The 18,960-nt window shown below is 45.0% G+C and overlaps 1 protein-coding gene across 1 annotated transcript; it reads right to left on the bottom strand.

Annotated features, from left to right (window-relative positions):
* Nucleotides 1-8,309: 8,309 nt before the first annotated feature.
* On the bottom strand, nt 8,310-9,683 carry LOC144167656 (uncharacterized). Its single transcript, XM_077696846.1, has 3 exons — nt 9,633-9,683; nt 9,489-9,542; nt 8,310-9,081 (listed from the first exon to the last, which is right to left on the bottom strand). Exons 1-3 carry the CDS (start codon nt 9,642-9,644, stop codon nt 8,536-8,538), a joined length of 612 nt encoding a protein of 203 aa, XP_077552972.1. The 5' UTR covers nt 9,645-9,683; the 3' UTR covers nt 8,310-8,535.
* Between the last annotated feature and the right edge of the window lie 9,277 nt (nt 9,684-18,960).

Below are 18,960 nucleotides of genomic sequence, written 5' to 3' on the forward strand. Positions count from 1 at the left end.
TTTGACGCAATGTCTAGGAATTGAACTCAGGCCAAGCGAATAATTATTCATTGCCCTTCCACTATGGGGAGAAGGATGACCAGCGGAGCTGTGGTGAGCATAGTCGTCTTACGTTATAGTCGTCTTAGTGGCTAGTTGTCATGTAATTGGTTTCCAAACAGTTCCTGTAAAACAACAGTTACAGCCGTTTTCTGTAACCATACCCCCTTTTGAGATGCAGATGTATTGACAGCAGACAGGAAGTGCAAATTTACTGCGCAATAATTTTTACAGGTAAATGAAACTCGGCGTGATGGCACAATCGTCGTAGCGGCTAATTTTCATATAATTTGTCTCGCGATACTTTCCACGAGACAGAGTTGGAGCCGTTTTCTTTAAACATACTCCCTTGGTAGATGAACCTTCTTTACTGTGCAACACACCATGTGAAAAAGCTCGCTTACGAAGACCACGCTTACACGAAACTTCCCAAGGTTGGTTATACCTCTAAACACAAATTCATTGCTGGGAAGGCATTTTTTAGGGGCAATATATTAATAAGTCATGAAATATTATGCTAGCAGTAACTAGTGACCGGCAATGCAAGATTGGGCCGTTTACTTATGACTAGAGGCCAGATTTTTAAGCATTAAAAAGCGTGTTTTACGCGACAAAAATAGGCAGGCAAAACCACGTTTGAAGCCACCAAAATCGTAAATAAAGTCGCAATAAATCTTTACATAGATTATAATGATTTAAAACGAAGATTTGCGCGACCTGTATCTACGACAAGAAAACCAAAAATGTTATTGTTTATGTTAGCACAAATGCCCCACCAGTTTAGCATAGCCGTCCCACAAAACTACTAGCTTAATTCACTGGCTTAATTCAATAAGCGCACTGCTCACTTTCACGCTCAATTGCTAGTGTCACTTGCTAGGACGCCGCATATAGTGAAGCAGGCATGAAAAATATATTTGAAAGCTGGAAATACTGATTAAAAACAGGGGTACCTTATTGTGACACAACAAAAACAGACCTAAATAATAAACACGAGAGACACGTCGATTTATCAAGAAGTTTACATTGCTAAGTAACTCTCTAGCAATTTGCGCATATGCGATGATATTATCCGCATTGTTCAGAGAGGACGTCCCACCTTTACCAAATGCATTTCCACGCATTCGAAGAGTATTTTTCAAAAGGTACTTAGCAGCCGAACGGATTTTTCATAGAAAAGCATGTTTTAGATCCTGCCATAAGTGTAAATTATAAGCCGCGAGGAAATCCGGCTGCTGAGTGGGGATCCGTCATTGGTTCTTTAGTATACGACTGATCTGCTAAGGAAGGCGGGTTCCGCTCTCATCCGAAGCGTTAAAAATTGATTTAGATTTGAGTATGCTTTTAGAAACGAGAATGTGATTGCGCACATTTAAAGAAATTTGTTTGGAGAGCAGGCGAAAATTAGATGAAGAATCTCTGTGAAAATTGTAGAAACAATAGTGAACTACCACCATCTCCAGATTTTCGCATACAAAATGGTGCCTCTTGTCATTGAGAATGAGCTTCCCTTTCAACTGCTGCTACCAGTTCTTTTTAGGGAGTTGGTTCAACTAGAGGACTAGCATGAGCCCCATAGAGTTGTGAATAGTTCATGCTGACCATTAACATGAATAACGATCTCAAACTGCACTCGAAAGTGAAACTTGAAACTAATAAGTGTTCATATAGGCGCTTATTTCGAAAAAAAAAACATTTGCAAGCATTTATAGATAGTTAGCCCCGAACGCCAAAATAGGCTATTATAGGCACTACATAAACACTGTAACAGCGCTTCTTAATCTTTAATTCGTGCTGCTATATCAAAATGGGGCCATAGCAACGCCACGAACAAAATATGCATTTGCCTAAAATCCGGTCTCTACTAATAATACTAATGTGTATTGATGCATGGCATTCTTTCCCGAGTACTCCCAAAGCCAGGACAGTGTAACGCCCTGCGTTTCCACAAATATGCAAATATCGCGGAAGTTCGACCTGTAATCGCTATAATGGCGTAAATGAAGATTACTGATCTCAAGAAATTTTGAAGAACTAAAAAATAAAAAATTTAAAAAAGTTACGGAAAATTGAGAAATGTGTAACCCCCTGCATTTCCACAATAGTGCAGATTTCGTGAAAGTTCCACCTGCAACCGTTTTAATAGCGTAAAGAAGAATAATTGATCGAACGAAATTTTGAAAAACTAAAGAAATAAGAAAGCTATCAAATATTTACGGCAAATGGGCAACTGTGTAACGCCCTACATTGCTACAATAATGCAGATTTCGCGAAAGTTCCGCATGTAATCGTTGTAATAACGAAAACGAAAAGAATTGGTTTAATGAAATTTCGAAAAACTTAAAAAATAAGAAAAGTATGAAATATTTACAGTTTGTTTGCGAAAGATTGCCCTACGGCATAAGAAAATATTTTCATATGTACAACTTTGCACCCGTAATGCGCAAAAATTCAAGAGACCGGTGCTGGGCCCCAATATCCAGCGCTTTAGATCTGGCGTTCTGCCAGTAGGGAGTCCTGTGCCTCGGAGGTGTTGCGTTCGGGCGTCTGTAAGGCCTGGCCAAGTCCACAGCAAATGTTCAACGTCAGCGTCTGACGCAGAAAACACACAGAAGGGGCAAGTGTCCACAAACGGCGCGTGATAGCGGGCAGGCCACTGCGTGATAGCGGGCAGGCCAGACAACTGCTAGGGATAGCGCCACCTCAACCCGAAGCCTCCGCAGCCCGAACTCCTCCCAACGAGCAAGCCCTTTGGGGAGATCAGTTCCCCGCGGTGGAAGTAAAGCACGCGTGGCGCGACGGAGGGTTTCTTTTTCCACCAGCAGTTCTTCTATCGTGATACAGAAAGAAGTGGTCGAGGCCGTGGGAGGTCCCTGTGACAGTCGCGATCCGCCACTGTGTGGGCAGGAGCATGTCTCGGCGAATCCTCGAAGCGCGGACAGGGCATGAATAAGTGTCCATAATCTCGTGAATGCGTGCGGCCAGGCTTGTACAACGCGCAACGCGATGCAAATCCCGAATTGCTGCCGTTGAGTCCGTGTAAAGTTCCAGCTTGTCCCCAGTAGTCAAAGTCGATGCAAGTGCCTGCAGGCCATCCTTAATGGCAGTATGTTCTGCTATCAGGCTTGGGAGTGCACGGAGTGACTCGTACGCACCATCTTCGGTACCAAGATGAAGCCTGAATCCGATTTGCGCCGGATGATACCATTGAAAAGTATCAAGCCACCACTGAAGACGTGTGGCAAGCATCATCTCTAACAGCTAGCACAGCGTAGCTGTCAAAGCGACTGGCCGCAAGTAGCGAAGTTCGTGTGGTGGTTTCCCGGGCTTTGGGATCGGAACAACATCCGCCCGAAGCCAGGATTCAGGGAGTGGACCAGATAGCCACACCTGATTTACGGAGTCCAGAAGCATCGGGAGAGCTGGGTCGTCAATATTTTTGTATTCCTCATAAGTAATGCCATCGGAACCCGGAGCAGTCCGCAGTTTAGCTAGATCGATCGCCGCCAAGAATTCAGCCATTGTGAACGGTAACTGATTTCCAGAAATGGCATCATGAGTTGGCGGTAAGCCCACACTGCTCGGAAGGGGGAACGGAACCGGCATTGCCCCTGGCACAGCGTCAAATGCAGGAAACAAAGCCCAGGCAACGTCGTTGGCGAATGGTGCCGGATCCTTGTTTGATGCAAGGCAAGCACTGGCTTTGGCTTCCGAAGGGCGACTGCCGGATTCCATGGCGCGAAAGGTGCGCCAGACAGACGCCGTAGAAGATGACGGACCAAGAGAAGCGCACCAGTCAATCCAGCGCTGCTTCGACAGTCCTTTCTCGTGCCGTCTAGTAGCAGCGGTGAGGCGCTGATACTGCAGGTCGGCAGGTACCAGCGAAGGGTCCCGGGTGGCAATTACTTCAGCTTGCTTACGTTGGCGCAGAGCTGCAGGAGCCGGAGATCGAGCTTTGGGCGGGTCTTCTTTACCCACGTATGCTGGCAGGCATCCGCAAGAACACGGCGAAGCAGATCGGTGGGGTCTGAAAATGGCGAGCCGTGTAACGCCCTGCATTTCGACAATAATGCATATTTCTCGAAAGTTCCGCCTGTAATCGTTATAATAGCGTAAATGAAGATAATCGGTCGAACGAAATTTTGAAAATCTAAAAAAATAAGAAAAATTTGAAATAATTACGGAAAATGGCGAACCGTGTAGCGCCCTGCATTTCCACAGTAATGAAGATTTCGCAAACGTTTCACCTGTAATCGTTATAACAGCGTAACTGGAGATAATTGGTCGGACAGGAATTAGAAAAAAAAATTGATAGGAAAAAAACTCACACTCAAAACAGGCGGCATAAGAATGCTACGCATTAGTCGCTAATTCTCCTACTTCCTGGAGAATTTTTAGGTGTGCTGATTTATTTCTTACTTGTCATAATTAGTTCGTTCGCTGATTAGTTGTACATGATTGAGAACTCTCGCCTGCTATCAATACATGAGCTCCTACTGGAAGCGTGTGATTATGGGGAACGACTGGAACTCGTGAGTTGTTGGAACTATCCCGTAACAAATTCTAGAAAGATAGCGTGCTCGAATGACTGCTTATCCATTGAAAGTGTGTCTCAGTAGGAGATAGTAGGACATAGTTTGGTAGTAAATAACATGGGATCCTACAGGAGGCGTGTAACTGCAGAAAGTCCATGCAGATTGCGACTATTCGAAAGCGGAAAAATAAATTTATTCCAGTTCCTCATAGGTGTAATTTTAAAAAATCCTGCTCGCCTATTTATACGCTTTTTAGTTTTTGGAGAATTGTATAGGCAGCATTTGCAAACAAAAACGAAGTGAGTATGTTAACAGGTTGAGTAGCTTTGTGGAAATCTGTTAAAACAAGTACGTTACCCAAAATTCTGAATGCCCCTACAAGTGCTTGTTATAGAAAAATCTTTTGAAGGATTTTTAGATATACGCATGAGTTATATATATAAACAAAAACGTGTTCCAAGTCGTCGCACCTGCGATAAAAATATGAACTTCTAAAAATATATTTTACCACTTTTATCTTTATCAGGTGTGTAAGTTCTAAAAAAATTAAGCAATATTGAGCTCCTACAGCATAATAGGGATGTGCTCCTGTAATTTAAAGCCTTTTCAAATAGAAGTTTGGTTGGGCCTTAATATCCCGTGTTAGGCTTTTTCAACCTGTCAGAAGTGCAATTTCACAAAATATTTTTTTCCCGTCGAGTGGACCTCCAGAACATTATCCTTAAAATTAGACTTGTACATTTGTATGAGTAACAGTTATCAGCAGAACCCAATCGGCAGTACCAAACAGTAAAGTATATATTGGGTGATCTATAGAGAGACCCAATAAGCTCCGAATTTCAAATTCGCGCCGTTAGGGTTGATTAGGGGAAAACCGTAAAACAAACTTTCAGAGATTTTTACAGGCTCAACATATCACTGTAAAGCCCTTCGATATCTTAAATGGTGCGTTAGATAATTACGAAATTTGGAATTCACAATTTCCCGATTTTCTCCTGTTAGAGACGTAATTTCCGAAAAAGCCCCTACAACATGAGAGAAATATTCTTACGAAGTTTCAATTCTATGGGTACTATAGTTTTGGCTGGGCTTCAATGAATCCGTCAGTCAGTCAGTCAGTCAGTCAGTCAGTCAGTCAGTCAGTCAGTCAGTCAGTCAGTCAGTCAGTCCGGCACTTCATTTTATAGGTATGAATAACGGCCCTAGGACATTTCTTTATCAATTTTTTTTCGATACCTGGAACCGGTTTTGCGGGGTGGTAAAACTTGGCCTGGGGGAAGCGTGACATGATTGTTGTGAAATGAGTAGGTAAGCTTGTCTCGTGCGTGCTATCATCATCAGAAGTGTGTTCGATTAGAGCGCATCGGGAGGGGTCTCCGCGGCTCGTCCCTTTCCCTACATATTTTGGTGCCGAGAAGCCCGGGAGAAGGGACCTCCAAGGGTGAGCGAAAGCACTTCTGTTCGACCGCCTTCTCACCTCTGGAGATCGGTGATGAAGCCTCACAAGGAAGAAGCCGATTGGGGGAAGAGCGGGGCAGCCCAAGAAGAAGAAGAAGAATGAACGAACCCAGCCGTAAGAAGTATCTGCCCGACACAGCACGAGATGCCCGTGAGCGGTGACAAGACCAGTTCAGAGACGACAGCGACGGCTTCATGCTGACCCCGGTCGCTAGCTATTACAATCGACGTGACGCTGGACCGGACCATGCAGGCCCTTCTCTAAAGGCGGCGCATCGTCCGACTAAACATCCCGACAATCATCGACAAATTTGAAGACCTCCTCCCAATAACACGACCACCAATACGTGAGTTGACTGATCTTGCTAATAAGTTGACAGAACATCATGATATACTACGCAAGATTAACCGAGAAGTGGAAAAAACTGTAGACATTGATCATCTGGAAGCCGAGCTTGAAGATGCACTCAACTTTGACGACCTAGATTGTGGGACAAAAGCCAAGCTTGAAGTTAAGATGGTTAAAACAAAGCTCGAAAAAACCTAATTGAATCCACCAAAGAATCCATTCGTGCAAAACATAAGGAACGCCGCGCGAACCAGACCAGGTATTTGGAAAATAACAAGACCTCAAATGCAAATCACACTCATGGAGCGGAAAAACATGAAGGCCGACATACAAGGAAACTGTATTCTCAAGATATAAGCCCTTGAACACCATCGGTCTTGTGAATTCTCCCGACAAAACTGAATGCGAGGAAGGGACCACTACCACTACATTCTTGGAGCGAAGGGAGATGATTTCTACCAGGACAGGACTTGTGCAAACTAAGAAAACCACCGAAGACTTTGACAGCGATGGTTTGACGTCAAAGGTGCCTCACGAGAAGTCTTGTAAAGGTGAAAGCAATAATGGAGAGTGCAATAGTATACATACTGTGATATCTGACACTGATTATCCTGGCGAAAATAAAAGGAAATGTTCGTTACAATATGACGTACTTAGTCCTCCATTGTCCAAAAGTAAGGCACTGAGACAGCACTACGTGCGAAAGAAAGACGGCACTGCTAAAAGGAACCGTTCAAGGACAGATGACCTGAAAGATGGCTGTACTCATAATTCGCCACAGTTAAAAAGTAATCACCAGTGCCAGTAAATGTTAAAAAAACGAAGAAAGCATCTCCACTTTCTAACAAGACAGCGTACTGTACACTTCGATTCCAAATACTTCGCTGGAACAGTACCGAACTCTATAAACCGAACCGTGAAGTTTGAGAAGAGCCGCAACTAGAATACGGCCCACGTGCATCCGGCTGCAACAAACAAATGATGCGTTGCGGAAACAGACAGAAACACCTGCAACCAGTTTGGACCCACCAAAACCAAGACATTGTTACCATCAAGGGAGGTGGAAGCCGCCATTTGCTATACTATGTTGCCTCGTCCGGACTCTAAATCGGCTCTCCTTGGACAAAACAATTTTCTCGACATGGACTGTACTAATTCATTGCTGCTCGGGGGAGGATGTTGTAAAATAAGCAGATATGCTTCTCTCCCGTGGGCTATCATCATGAGAACTATGTTCGATTAAAGACAGCATCGGGAGGGGTCTCCGCGGTTTTCTCCACAATGATACCAAGAGATAATGCCATCAAGACCAGGCTTAGTCGTCCAACCTCGTGGCTTCAGACATGCCGACCGGCGTACTAAATATTGATAATACCGTTAATCATAGCCATGGAATGCTTTAAATTAGGCTTTACTATTTCCTCTATACCATTCATTTTTGCAGCAAATCAAGGCATTATGTAGCTGATAATTCTTAGTTTCTCATAATATATGCACACTGTTAGTTTACAAGATACTGGCAAAAAAAACAAGGAGTCAATAAAAAACAAAGAGCAGAAGCCGAAACAAAGAATCAATTTAAAATCAACTACAAGTTCTCCATGCCGTGGGCATGTTTGGTATGAACCGCTTCTCTTGTTCATTTCGTCTTCAGGGCAGTGCTAAATGGCTGAACGTCGCGGCGAGAGCAGACATTGAAGTCGCTAAATGTTGCGTCTCGCTTGCTAAAGAAAACTAATTATCGATAGTCGTTATTTGATGCCACGGACGTCAATGCCAGCCACACCTGGGGTAATAAAATTTCACTGGGAAAGAATGTGCGGCGTCGTTCTCATCATAACCAACTAAGAACGCCAACGACGACTGCCATTATTGGCAATGTCTGATATACAAAAAAATTAGAAGCATCGACACCATTTGCTCCGCTTAATGAGATTCTGTTTATTTAAAACCTGTATTTCAACAAAAACAAAGCATAGAGTTCTTCATTCCTTAACAGCATCATAAAAAAATTACGACGTTTTAGAGTTGTTTGCTCCGGAGGTCAGGTACAGCTCCAAATTCTTCCGGCACTGGAGGTTCGATGTGATGTTCTGCAAGATCCCGGTCTCAATTCAAGCGTAACTAATTGCGTGTCCGCGTGCGATTTCCCACTTAGGCCTTGCCGTAGGTGTAGGCGTAGGGGTGAGCAGCCACGGGAACGGGGATCACGCGGTGGCCGTAGACGGGATGGACTCCCACGGTAGAGTAAGGCGACGCGTGGACGGTGTGCACCACTGGCACTGGGCCGGCGTGCACGGCAGCCACGGGATAGGGCCTCACGGCAGCGACCGGAACGGCCTTCACGGGAGCGACAGCGACTGGAACTGCCTTCACGGGAGCAACAGCGACGGGCCTGGCGGCTACAACAGTCACTGGCTTGGCCACGACTGGGGTTGGCGCGGGGGCGACCTCGACGGCGCTAGAGGAGTAGAGTGCGTCGGCGGGGCTGGAGGTCTTGGTGCCGGGCTCGTTCGTCTCAACGGTGGCGTGGAAGCCAGTGGCATCAGCAGTGTATCTGACGGTACGGGTGATGCCGGTGGCGTCGACGTAGCTGTAGGAGCCGACCTTGTAGTTGTTCTCGTCTCCGGTCTCCTCACGGGTCAGCCGGGTGCCGAATTCATCGGTGTTGTCGTAGCTGAAGCTGTAGGGCTGCGGCGGCTGCAAGGAACAAACGGTGCACAGATTGTTTATGCTTCTAGGGATGTAGATTACTCTTTTTAAGGCCTAAAAGTTTTGTTGGTGTTCATTCACGTAATCTTTTGCTTTGGCTTTTTCACAAGTTTGCTCGTAGATATTTTTTTTCCCAAAGAACTATGATGCACGTTCTTTGCTACACTGGAAGCCAAAATGCAATCGTCTTGCGTATGACGCTGTACCCCACCTTTAAATTCCAAAGTAAAAAACTCATAACACCAAAACAAACATTAACTTGGCATTAGGCATCTTCAACCAATTTTCGCTATTCTTGAGGTGTACGGAGGCTCCTGAAATGTACAATTTCTCTAACACGCATAGCCGCTGTGAAATCTTTTGTAATGGAACGAACAGAAAAAACTGCAACTCACGTATTGTTCGACGGTAGCCGAGGCAGCAATAGCGGCGAGGCAGCACAGAAGGACCTGCGGACAAAATACGACACAGAAAGAGTCAGCCTCCTGTTTAGTTGTCTCTGATGGAAGTACGGAATAAAGAGCAATCCTTTACAGTACCTTGGCGAACATTTTGCTTTGTGGAAGGACGGGAGCTACTCTTGTCCAGATGAGAACGAGACTGACTTTTTTCGCCCAGCGGGCGTCTTTTTATACCTGGCCCAAAGCGCGAGTACGATACATTCTCAATTTCATTTATCGATATAAGCAATAAAAATTGTTGCCTGAAACAGTAACAGCAGGGGTGAGGGCAGCCGCACTATCGCACGTCTGTGGTACTGCCGGTCAGCGTAGTTATCTCGCCAGGCATCGCAGTGTCAGCGACTCTTGTTTGGACAAGTTTCACCCCCGCATCTTCTCCCCTTTCACCATGGTTCATTCAAGATCTTTCATTTATGTGTTTTCCCACAGACCCCTGCGGAGATCAGCTAGATGGAATGCCGACTAATGTACTCGCCGCTCGCGCTTGAAGAGATTTGTTTTGCTTTAACTTCGTCGGCGAGGAATCCAGCCTTTTTTCTCGAAAAAACATTACTTGAGATGCTGTTGTGTGCCATAATTATGCAGCCGTTCGCTCAACCGAACGTTGGTGGTTTAGTGTGGATCGCCGATTTTTGACTCGTTGGTCGCCCGCACCATCGTTGCCATAATCGGTTCAAGGACTCTTGAAGGGGGAACAGCCCTTAGATTTGTAGCACGAGGAACATCCATTTCACAGCATATTCGGAAATATGTTCTCAGTAGTGTTTGTAAACAAAAATCAGTAACGCATATTGACAGGACCGAATAACTCAAACAATGTAGATCTTGAACTTTGGCCCTGAAATCCAACTCTCTAAAAATACGTAACGTTTTTTTTTAAATGGGACTTTTTAGGCATCCAGATAAACGTCTGACCCCCCGGCGTCCTTGACGAAACAGCAACTAGTTGTGATAATACTGCATGAGATGGAGGGGTGAACATTTAAAAAAATAACCAATATACCATTTGCGATTCCTGTATTGTTTAGACGGGCTGAGGTCATCTTGTGTATGCTGAAATTTGGTTTGTGCCCAAAAGTTGGGGAAAGTATTCCCGTAGCTTGGCACCTGGATGAATCGCAATCTATTCCCTGTCCTACTGTAAGACGCTTTCTGAACGCGCTGTGCAAACCATACTATTCAGAAAGCAAGGCATACATAATCTGGGGATTTCAACTTACAGTGCTTAAGTTGGCATACCATAAAACTTTCATCCTCTTGATAAGTAGTGATTCTAGAGCCCAGGGCGTAGATCGGCTATCTGACCACAAACAGCGGTAGTGCATTCAAAAACTGCGGGCACAGGGTCACAAGTTGAATTTCCGTATTTTTATACTAGTAATCTGTATGGTATGGCGCATGAAACGAAATCTTCGAAAATAAAATATTGCATAACACTTTATTCTTGCGTGCCATTAATTGTCCAGAGGACCTGATTTGAAAACTCAGCGAAGTTTAAGACCAAAATACAAGTTCGGTTGCCAGAAAGATTGGAGTATCAGAATCAAAATCGTGCCAAATGTTACACAAGCTTCGGCAAATTATGAGACTTGATGACAAGGCAAACATATTAAATAGTGTTTCATCAACCATTACTTGCTCAAACTGCCGCATGATGCCCAAAGAACTAGATTGTGTGATTGGTTGTCACCAATAAAAGACGCCAACGAACAAACATATTTGTGTTACTGTAATGGCAACCTGAATGGCTTTGTTTCTTGGTTTGTTTGTTTGTTTTTATGTTCGTTTTTAGTTTTTTGTTGTTTGTTTGTTTGTACACCTGCGGAACTCCACTATTTTAGTGCAGAAAGGGAACTATCACACCACATACAACATTATACAAAATGGGCTTATCGTCCAACTGTAACACCGGCGTAAAACTGACACACTTATTACCCTGCTTTTTTTCGACGACGTCACTGCCAACGCTGCTTAGGACGATATTTCGAAGTTTGTGGATGTTTTGGGGAAAAACAACGTCCCACGCTGCCGCAACGTAGGTAAGTGAAGTGTTAAAAATATTTCGGAGTAAAACAAGAAGACACATTGTCTTCGTGGTCTTTACGGCAAACGAAAATTGCAGGACCATGCATAGTCAGCTATATGGCCCATGCTTGAGATAGGGAAGTTAAATCGCCGCGAATATGATACGTGTCCCGTATTTGGAAACAGTTAAGGCCGCCAAAGATAGCGCATTACATTAAGCCAGAGCAAGTCTTATCCAGGAATTAAACCCACGACGGACGCTCTCGCAAAGAGCGTTGCCGATTTCACTAAGCATGGTTCACTATGCTGTAGGGGATTCTAACGCGTTCGTGCGAAGGGTAGGTGATTAGCGTGAACTGAACATTCAATGGAAAAAAGAAAACAAAATTTTTGGCGGCTGCAAAGATGTGTAGCAACGAATCTCGAACATGGTGTGGTAGAACAAAAGGACGCTAATAAAAAATAGAACAAAAGGAATAGTGACAGGCAGTACTACTTCATTATTTCATTTTACTATGAAGTTCAAACATGCGATTCATTTATTTATTTATTTGCTTTTATTTGCCCGGATGTATCGCCTAGCCATCGATCAGGAGCCCTCGGTCCCTGGCGGCGGTTGTGATCATCTGGACGAGCCAGGTCTCCATACCCAGGTCGGAGCTGAACGGCGTGGTCTCCCACCGCTTATTTGCATTTATGTTGAGTAAAGGCTGTCCTGCCTAAATGTGGGTAATTCGCGGATGATTTTTCGCAGAGGTCAGGACCATGTCATGTGGTGTAGGCCATCCATGTCACCGCACGGCTTGCATTCATCTGTATAGAGCTCTGGGTAACATCGGCTGTAAGCCACTGTATTAGGGAAACAATCGGTGTGCAGCCGTCGCCACGCAACCGACTTCTATTTGCTCAGTGCCTTGTCTGGGGCTGGGTATCATGCCCTTTATGCCTACAGTTGTCAATTATATCGCTATGCGATCTTTTTTTTTTTTCTTTTGCGATCAGAGAGTTGGATCTTGTGTGGAGCCTAACGTCCACTGAAACGCTTTATATGCGAAGCACATCCCGGTGCACCCTGCCAGATTTCTTGGCATCCTTCGGGTTGTGGGCGGCGCCATATCCAGCTCATGCAATTTAATGGGGCCGTACCGACGCGAAAACGCCGCCGTGTCTATAATTGCAAACGGTGTGCGCAAGCGTGCGGGAGAAAGTTCATGCACGACAGCTCTCTCGAGCCTTCTTTTTTTAGAATTTATTTTTGTGAACACCGGTTTAGCTCATGGTTGCGTATAGTTGCTGAAGCACATTTAGCCTTGTAAAACTGCCCGGGTTCCAAGCGCCAGAAAACAGTTCATGAATGTTGTTGTTGTTTATAACGTTTATTGGAGCCGAAAAAAATTAAGAAGAAAGAAAGAATTACGGAATAAAGAAGTTCATGAATGGATTGGATTGGAAAACATTTAATGAGCATAAAAGTGGGTGGCTTTCTCAGTCCAGATAGCCGCGAGCTAGCGCAGCTATTTGGGCGCGAGTGATGAGGCGTTCTTGGTCCTCGCACCGTGAGCTGGCCAGCTCGCGCTCCCACTGCTCAGGGGATGGGGAAGGGAGGGGGTTTGGCGCGTAGGGGCATTCCCAGACTAGGTGGTAGGTAGTGTTTGGGACGGAGCAAGAAGGGCAGTTGTAGGGGTAAGTGGAGGGAGATATGTGGTGGAGTATCGTGGTGTTGTAGAATGTGTTTGTCTGCAGTCGACGCCAAATGCGAGCCGCCTGTGTGCTGAGGGATGGGTGAGGAGGAGGGTATTGAAGCCGCAGTAAACATTTTTTTCATTGCCAAATAATATTTGGTTTTACTTGAAGCTAGTACATGTTCATTACACATGCGCGCGGAATTGTGCTAATAATTGGTAGTTTGTAGTATGAAATTCTAATCGAGCATAGTTGGTGTATATATAAGCTGAATTGAAATTTCCTGGCGCCTAATAAAATTCGTTCGCATCAGCTGGAAGCGTGTGCTCCGAGAAAGAGCTGCACCTAATTGTTCTTGCTCCCGGGCGCGGCGTTCTGGGTCATCTGCTTTGATGTGACAGGAGTGCTGCGCAGGAACTCAAAGAGATGTACAGAGGCTGCCCTGCTCGAAGTCACTGGCTTCCCGCGGCACTCAATCATGACGTGCACCGGAACACACATACTTCGTGGTGCGACTTGTCCACAATCGACACGAGTATCAAAAGTCGGGTGCATGGGGCAAAGGAGCCTGGCCTAATCAGTTGGAAAGGCATTTGTGCTCTTCGCACCCTGGAAAGATGAACTGATCACGGAGACTAAACGCCTTCCCTATTAGAAGGACAGAAAAAAAATGAGCAGTGGCTTAGCTCGGTTATGCCAGGATATAAGTAGCGTGAGCTAAGGTTCAGCTGGTTATTCTTAGCTTTCCTCGTTGTCTATGATTAGCTTTTTTATAATGCTTACTGCTGCTTCGATGACACACTCATAATATACGCATTATGTGACACATGTATCAAGCGTCTCCGACGCGGCGTCACGAATGGCCCCAGAGCTAAGCTGGTCCCACAAGCGCACACCGGTGTTGTTGCGACGCACGAGCCATCGGTTTCACGCCCGGCCACCCCTCGCATGATCATCAAGTGGACCGGGCCGGAACGTGGGGAGCGGAGGTCGGCGAAGACGCTGGGCGCGTGGGGTGTGTGAGAGACGCCGGGCAGCCAGCAACGTTCTGTGTACCATGTGACGTCACTGCTCTTCGCGCATGCACAGCATGGCTCTCCAGGAGCCACGCGAAACTGCTCAACCTCGGCCAGTGTAGCTCACGCTACAAATCACAGCCCATTTCTTAAGAGAAAGATGGTTAAAACGGGAGGCTTTCTTTCATGCAACCTGAGTCAAAGTCCAAGCCCAAAATCCGAACTGCTTCGACCGTGTCGAAATGGCGCGATCTAATAGACGTCGGCTTCATGACGCGAGGAACCCAAGTTCCATTCCAACAGGAAGCGTTTCCTTTTTCTTGAGACGCTTGTTGTGGTTTTGGGGAAACCTATTGTGTAAGTTGGCTTTTCTGCCGTGCATTTTGGGCGCAGCGATGGAAATAGAAAGCTCCGCTTTGAATTAAAGAATCACTGACTCTGAATGCTCTTCATGGGATTATGTCATAAATGTTCGCGCCCGGTTTTGTTTTTTCTTCTAATGTGCGCTGCTTTTACCAGGTTTAGCTTTTAATTAGTTAAAACTTGCTAGAGATGTTTTTGAGGGCAGTTCAGAAGGTGCTGAGCATTTCTTTACTCGATTTCGTATAGCCACTCGCTGTGAGTGATCGTTTGTCCTGTTTGGTGCATCAAGGGTTCACCATATGAATAGTACAAGTTTCTTTCCACGATCCTCCCTTCACGTCGAAATGTCATGACGCCAAGCGAATGAGACGGGCGGGCAAGTACAAAGCGATCAACCGGGCGCAGTCAACGGTACACACGCGTAACATCCGAAACCACCGAATGGTATCCTTGGGTCGGGAAAATTAGACGCCAGCAGCGTGGTCCGCGTAAAAACGCTTTACGGCCTCGTCTTCTTTCTTCATTTCTTTTTTCCCCAAATTAAACCAAACAAACTAAACTCGTTTATTTAGTTAAAGAACTAAAAACCTGTCTAGTTGTTTAGTTTTGTAAAGTAAAGGATTTTCCACGATTGCTGTTGAGATTCCTGCGTCGTGCGCTACGATCAGTCACAGTCACAGTCGCTGGACGTCACAAACTCAGCACAAACTCGGTCACAGGACGTCATCTATAGTGACGGAGCTGGCCGCCCTGCGTGCGGCTCTTAAATACATCCCCAAACCGCCAGCCACCCAATAGGCCATTTTTACAGACTCTCCCGTGGCCCTTCAATCCCTTCAGTCTTTTTCTAATAAGTAGCTGGTCTTGGACATTCGGTTTTTAGATTACCAAGCCTTCAGAGTTCTCCCTTTTATCGAACTCCAGTGAATACCGACAAACTGTGGTGTATCGGGCAATTCTACCGTAGACGCTATAACTTCCGAAGCTCACAATACCCGGGTTCCTATAGGTGCCACACCGTTCACCAGGAATAATGCGGCTGCACTTTCGTCCCGTGTTGCGCGGCAGATCCAGCTTTGCGTATGGGAAAATCAAGCACGTCGCTATGCACTGCCGTACTCCCTCGATCATGTACTTTCAGCTTGCCACCTGGTCTCACCAAACAGACGAAACTGTAACACACCCAAGACGCCTGAACGTCGCCCACGCACGGCTTTTCCGTTTCAAGCTTCAGAAGACCAGCTCACCCTTTTGTCAAGACTGCGGCTGTGAAGATATTGAACATGTCATATGCGTGTGTAAACGATGCAATTTTGGGCAAGCTACCTATACCGCGTCTTACGTTGCGTGATGTTCTTGGCCCACGGACATGTGCAAAAATGGCTCCACGTTCGACGAGAGCCTTTCTCAACTTGCTCTGCAGTTCAGGCGTACTCAATATTATTTAATAGCGTTGAACATTGCTGCTACGTCCGCTACAGGACCGTGTTTCTCATCTTTCAACTTTCCAACTCTTCGGCATGTAAAAGTGAACATTTCGGGTGTCTGTCCAGCATGTCTGTTATGCTAGCGCTGAACGTGCCGTACTAGCGTGTGGTTACTCCGCGGTTTCATAACTCCGCTTAACTTGAAAGCGAAGATCATATCGAGTATGTTTTACCATTTATTTTTTACACCGAACTATTGAACAATCTCTCCAGACCTCAACTCGGTTCATCCCTCTCTTTTCTTTTTTCTTTCTTTCGATCTTTTTTCTTTCATTCTTTTCTTCTCTCTTCCTTTCCTTTATTTTTTTCACTAACTCGTCTCATCTGTCACGTGAAGCAGAATGTTAGGCTCTCTGCTGCACTGAACTCGTCAGTATCAATAAACTGCATTCTCTCCCTTTTGGACAGGTACTTGGTGCTTCTGTGAGCCTCGCTTTTATGCGGCCATTGTATGCCCGCCTCTTTCATCTTTCTTCTTTTTTCCTGCTACAACGACTGTTTTATTTTAGACCCAAACAGAGGGGTTTTATTTTCTTATTATAAAAAAGTCCACTGTGCATTTTTCGTTAGGGTACCACTTTTCCCAGTAATATGTATGGCAGTGTCTTGCTTTAAACGGGCACATGGAATTTCTTTTCGCTAACCCCTGTTGTCATGTACGAACCATTCCATCGCTGCTAATAGTACGGAAAATTGTTTGCCCATATATACCCTGTCGTCATGCACGCCGTTGCGGGTAGATGTGTATTTTTTTAGCGGTTCAGTCCCAGTGAAGTGATTCGACTTCAAAAGCCCGAAAAATAAACGATGTCAAACGTCTAGCCTGTTTGCTACGACATGCTTCGCCTACGGAAAAAACACGAATTTTCGGGAGCATTGTTGAATTGTAGCTTTAATGGCGTATTTATTTTGTGCTTGTTTTTTATTGCCATCAATAACTTCAACTCTCATGAGGTGTACGCGGTTATAAAGGTGTATTCTGAGGTATTTGTAGGTTATTTTGTACATCGACAACCATTGGTACGAGGAACAGACACTGTATTTATTGATCAGAAAGCTTTTCAAACCTAAACACCCGCACAAAAGTAATAAAAGTTGTGTTTTCGTTAACTTAAAATTGTGAGCGCAGAGAGCTAGATCAAGTACATTCATGAGCGCGCGTGGAAATGCACACATTCTAATTAACATAATGTCTTTCGCCCTCAGTCTTTCGTGCAGAATACCCGCGAGAGTTTGCAATTTCTTGCTAGCAGAGCCTTACCCCCAAAATATTAACTGTCATGATAGCACGCGTAACAGAAACTGAATACAGTATGTAGGCAACATTACCAGGCTCTACACGGTAAAGGCTGGATTCTTCTGGTATTTTTGTTCCCATTTTTTTCTACACCTCCCAGTTGCAGTGGGCAGTTCATTCTAAGTAAAATATATTATTTATTTCTTCAAAAGTTTATTTTCGCACTGACGTAACACATAACGGGAAGAAACAGATAGGAGGGAACAAAAATGAAGCCATGTTATTTTTTAAATTAGCCCATTTCCCGAGAAGACGCCACAGTCAATATAACAGAGAAAAGGGGATAAGGGAAGTAATGTGTTGCTTACAAGCTAGAACAAGCAAGGACTTCTTGGCTTTTTTGATCGTATCAAAGTTTCGTGGAATACTACCCACCTTACCAGCCCTAGATAAGGTTAGTAGCTTCAGAAGTTAGCCGCTAAGGTGCACAAAGAAAGAAAGAAAGGAAGAAAAAAAGAAATAAAGAAAGAAAGAAAGGAGGAAAGGAAGCAAAAAAGAAAGAAAGAAAGAAAAAGGGAAGAAAGTAAGAAAGATAAAAGGAAACAAAGAAAGAAGGAAGGAAAAAGAAAGAAAGAAAGAAAGAAAGAAAGAAAGAAAGAAAGAAAGAAAGAAAGAAAGAAACAAGCAGCCTCAGAAGTTAGCAGGTCGCACAAACGAACAAGCAAACACACAAACAAACGAATAAACGAACAAACAAACGAAGGAACCGACAAACAAACAAGCAAACATACAAACGAAAAGGGAGAAATTTAAAAGAAACACGCAATTTTTTTCTGCACCGAGTATTAGCGGTGCTATTTATCGTTCCTGGCAACAAGCTCGTCGAAATTTCAACTCCCCTGTTGTGTCCTCAGCACCGAAAGACCTTCAGAAACGCGGTGGTGAGCGCAAGGGACATACCGTAATTACCCGATTCTAACGCGCACCTTTTTTCCGGAAAAATAGGTCGAAAAATCGCATGCGCGTTAGAATCGGATACGAAACCAAAACTGCCGAAACAACGGAAATTTAGTCTCGCCCATCGCCATCTCAAGATGGCGCCAAAGCTTTTAGCAACAATTTTTCGGGCGCAGGAAGCATAGGCGCTCAGGCTTTTCTATCGGCGTTCACACAAATCGTCAAATCGTTCCACTTGCGCACTTGATAACAGCAATGGCAGCAGCGGCTCTCGCGCGTTCAAAACGAGTGGTCGGCTGAAGCGTGCGCCTCTGGAGAAGTTCGCAGGATGGGCGTGCGAGGCGTGGGCAACGATCCCATCGATCATGGTTGAACGTTCGTTATGAAGTTTGGCATCGCGAACACGCTTGACGGCACCGAGGACGAGAGGTTGTGGTCAGCGGAGAGCGACGAGGAGGGAGATGGGTGGCATTACTTCGAGAAATAAATCGCCTGTTCATCTCGCATTCGTTTTTCTTGCTCACAAAGTTCCCTGCGCATTACAATCGGAAGTGCAAGTTCTTTCGGTTTTTTTGCTAGGAAAATAGGGTGCGCGTTAGAATTGGGGGCGCGTTAGAATCGGGTAATTACGGTAAGTG

The sequence above is a fragment of the Haemaphysalis longicornis genome, unplaced genomic scaffold, assembly GCF_048455015.1.
Source record: "Haemaphysalis longicornis isolate Haplotype H1 unplaced genomic scaffold, Haemaphysalis longicornis Haplotype H1 scaffold_2, whole genome shotgun sequence".
NCBI lineage: Eukaryota > Metazoa > Arthropoda > Arachnida > Ixodida > Ixodidae > Haemaphysalis > Haemaphysalis longicornis.

Coding starts and splice junctions, on each gene's coding strand:
- LOC144167656 (XM_077696846.1), bottom strand. Junction 9,082..9,488: donor CGGCTACCGTCGAACAATAC/GTGAGTTGCAGT, acceptor TGTTCCTTGCAG/CCGCCGCAGCCCTACAGCTT.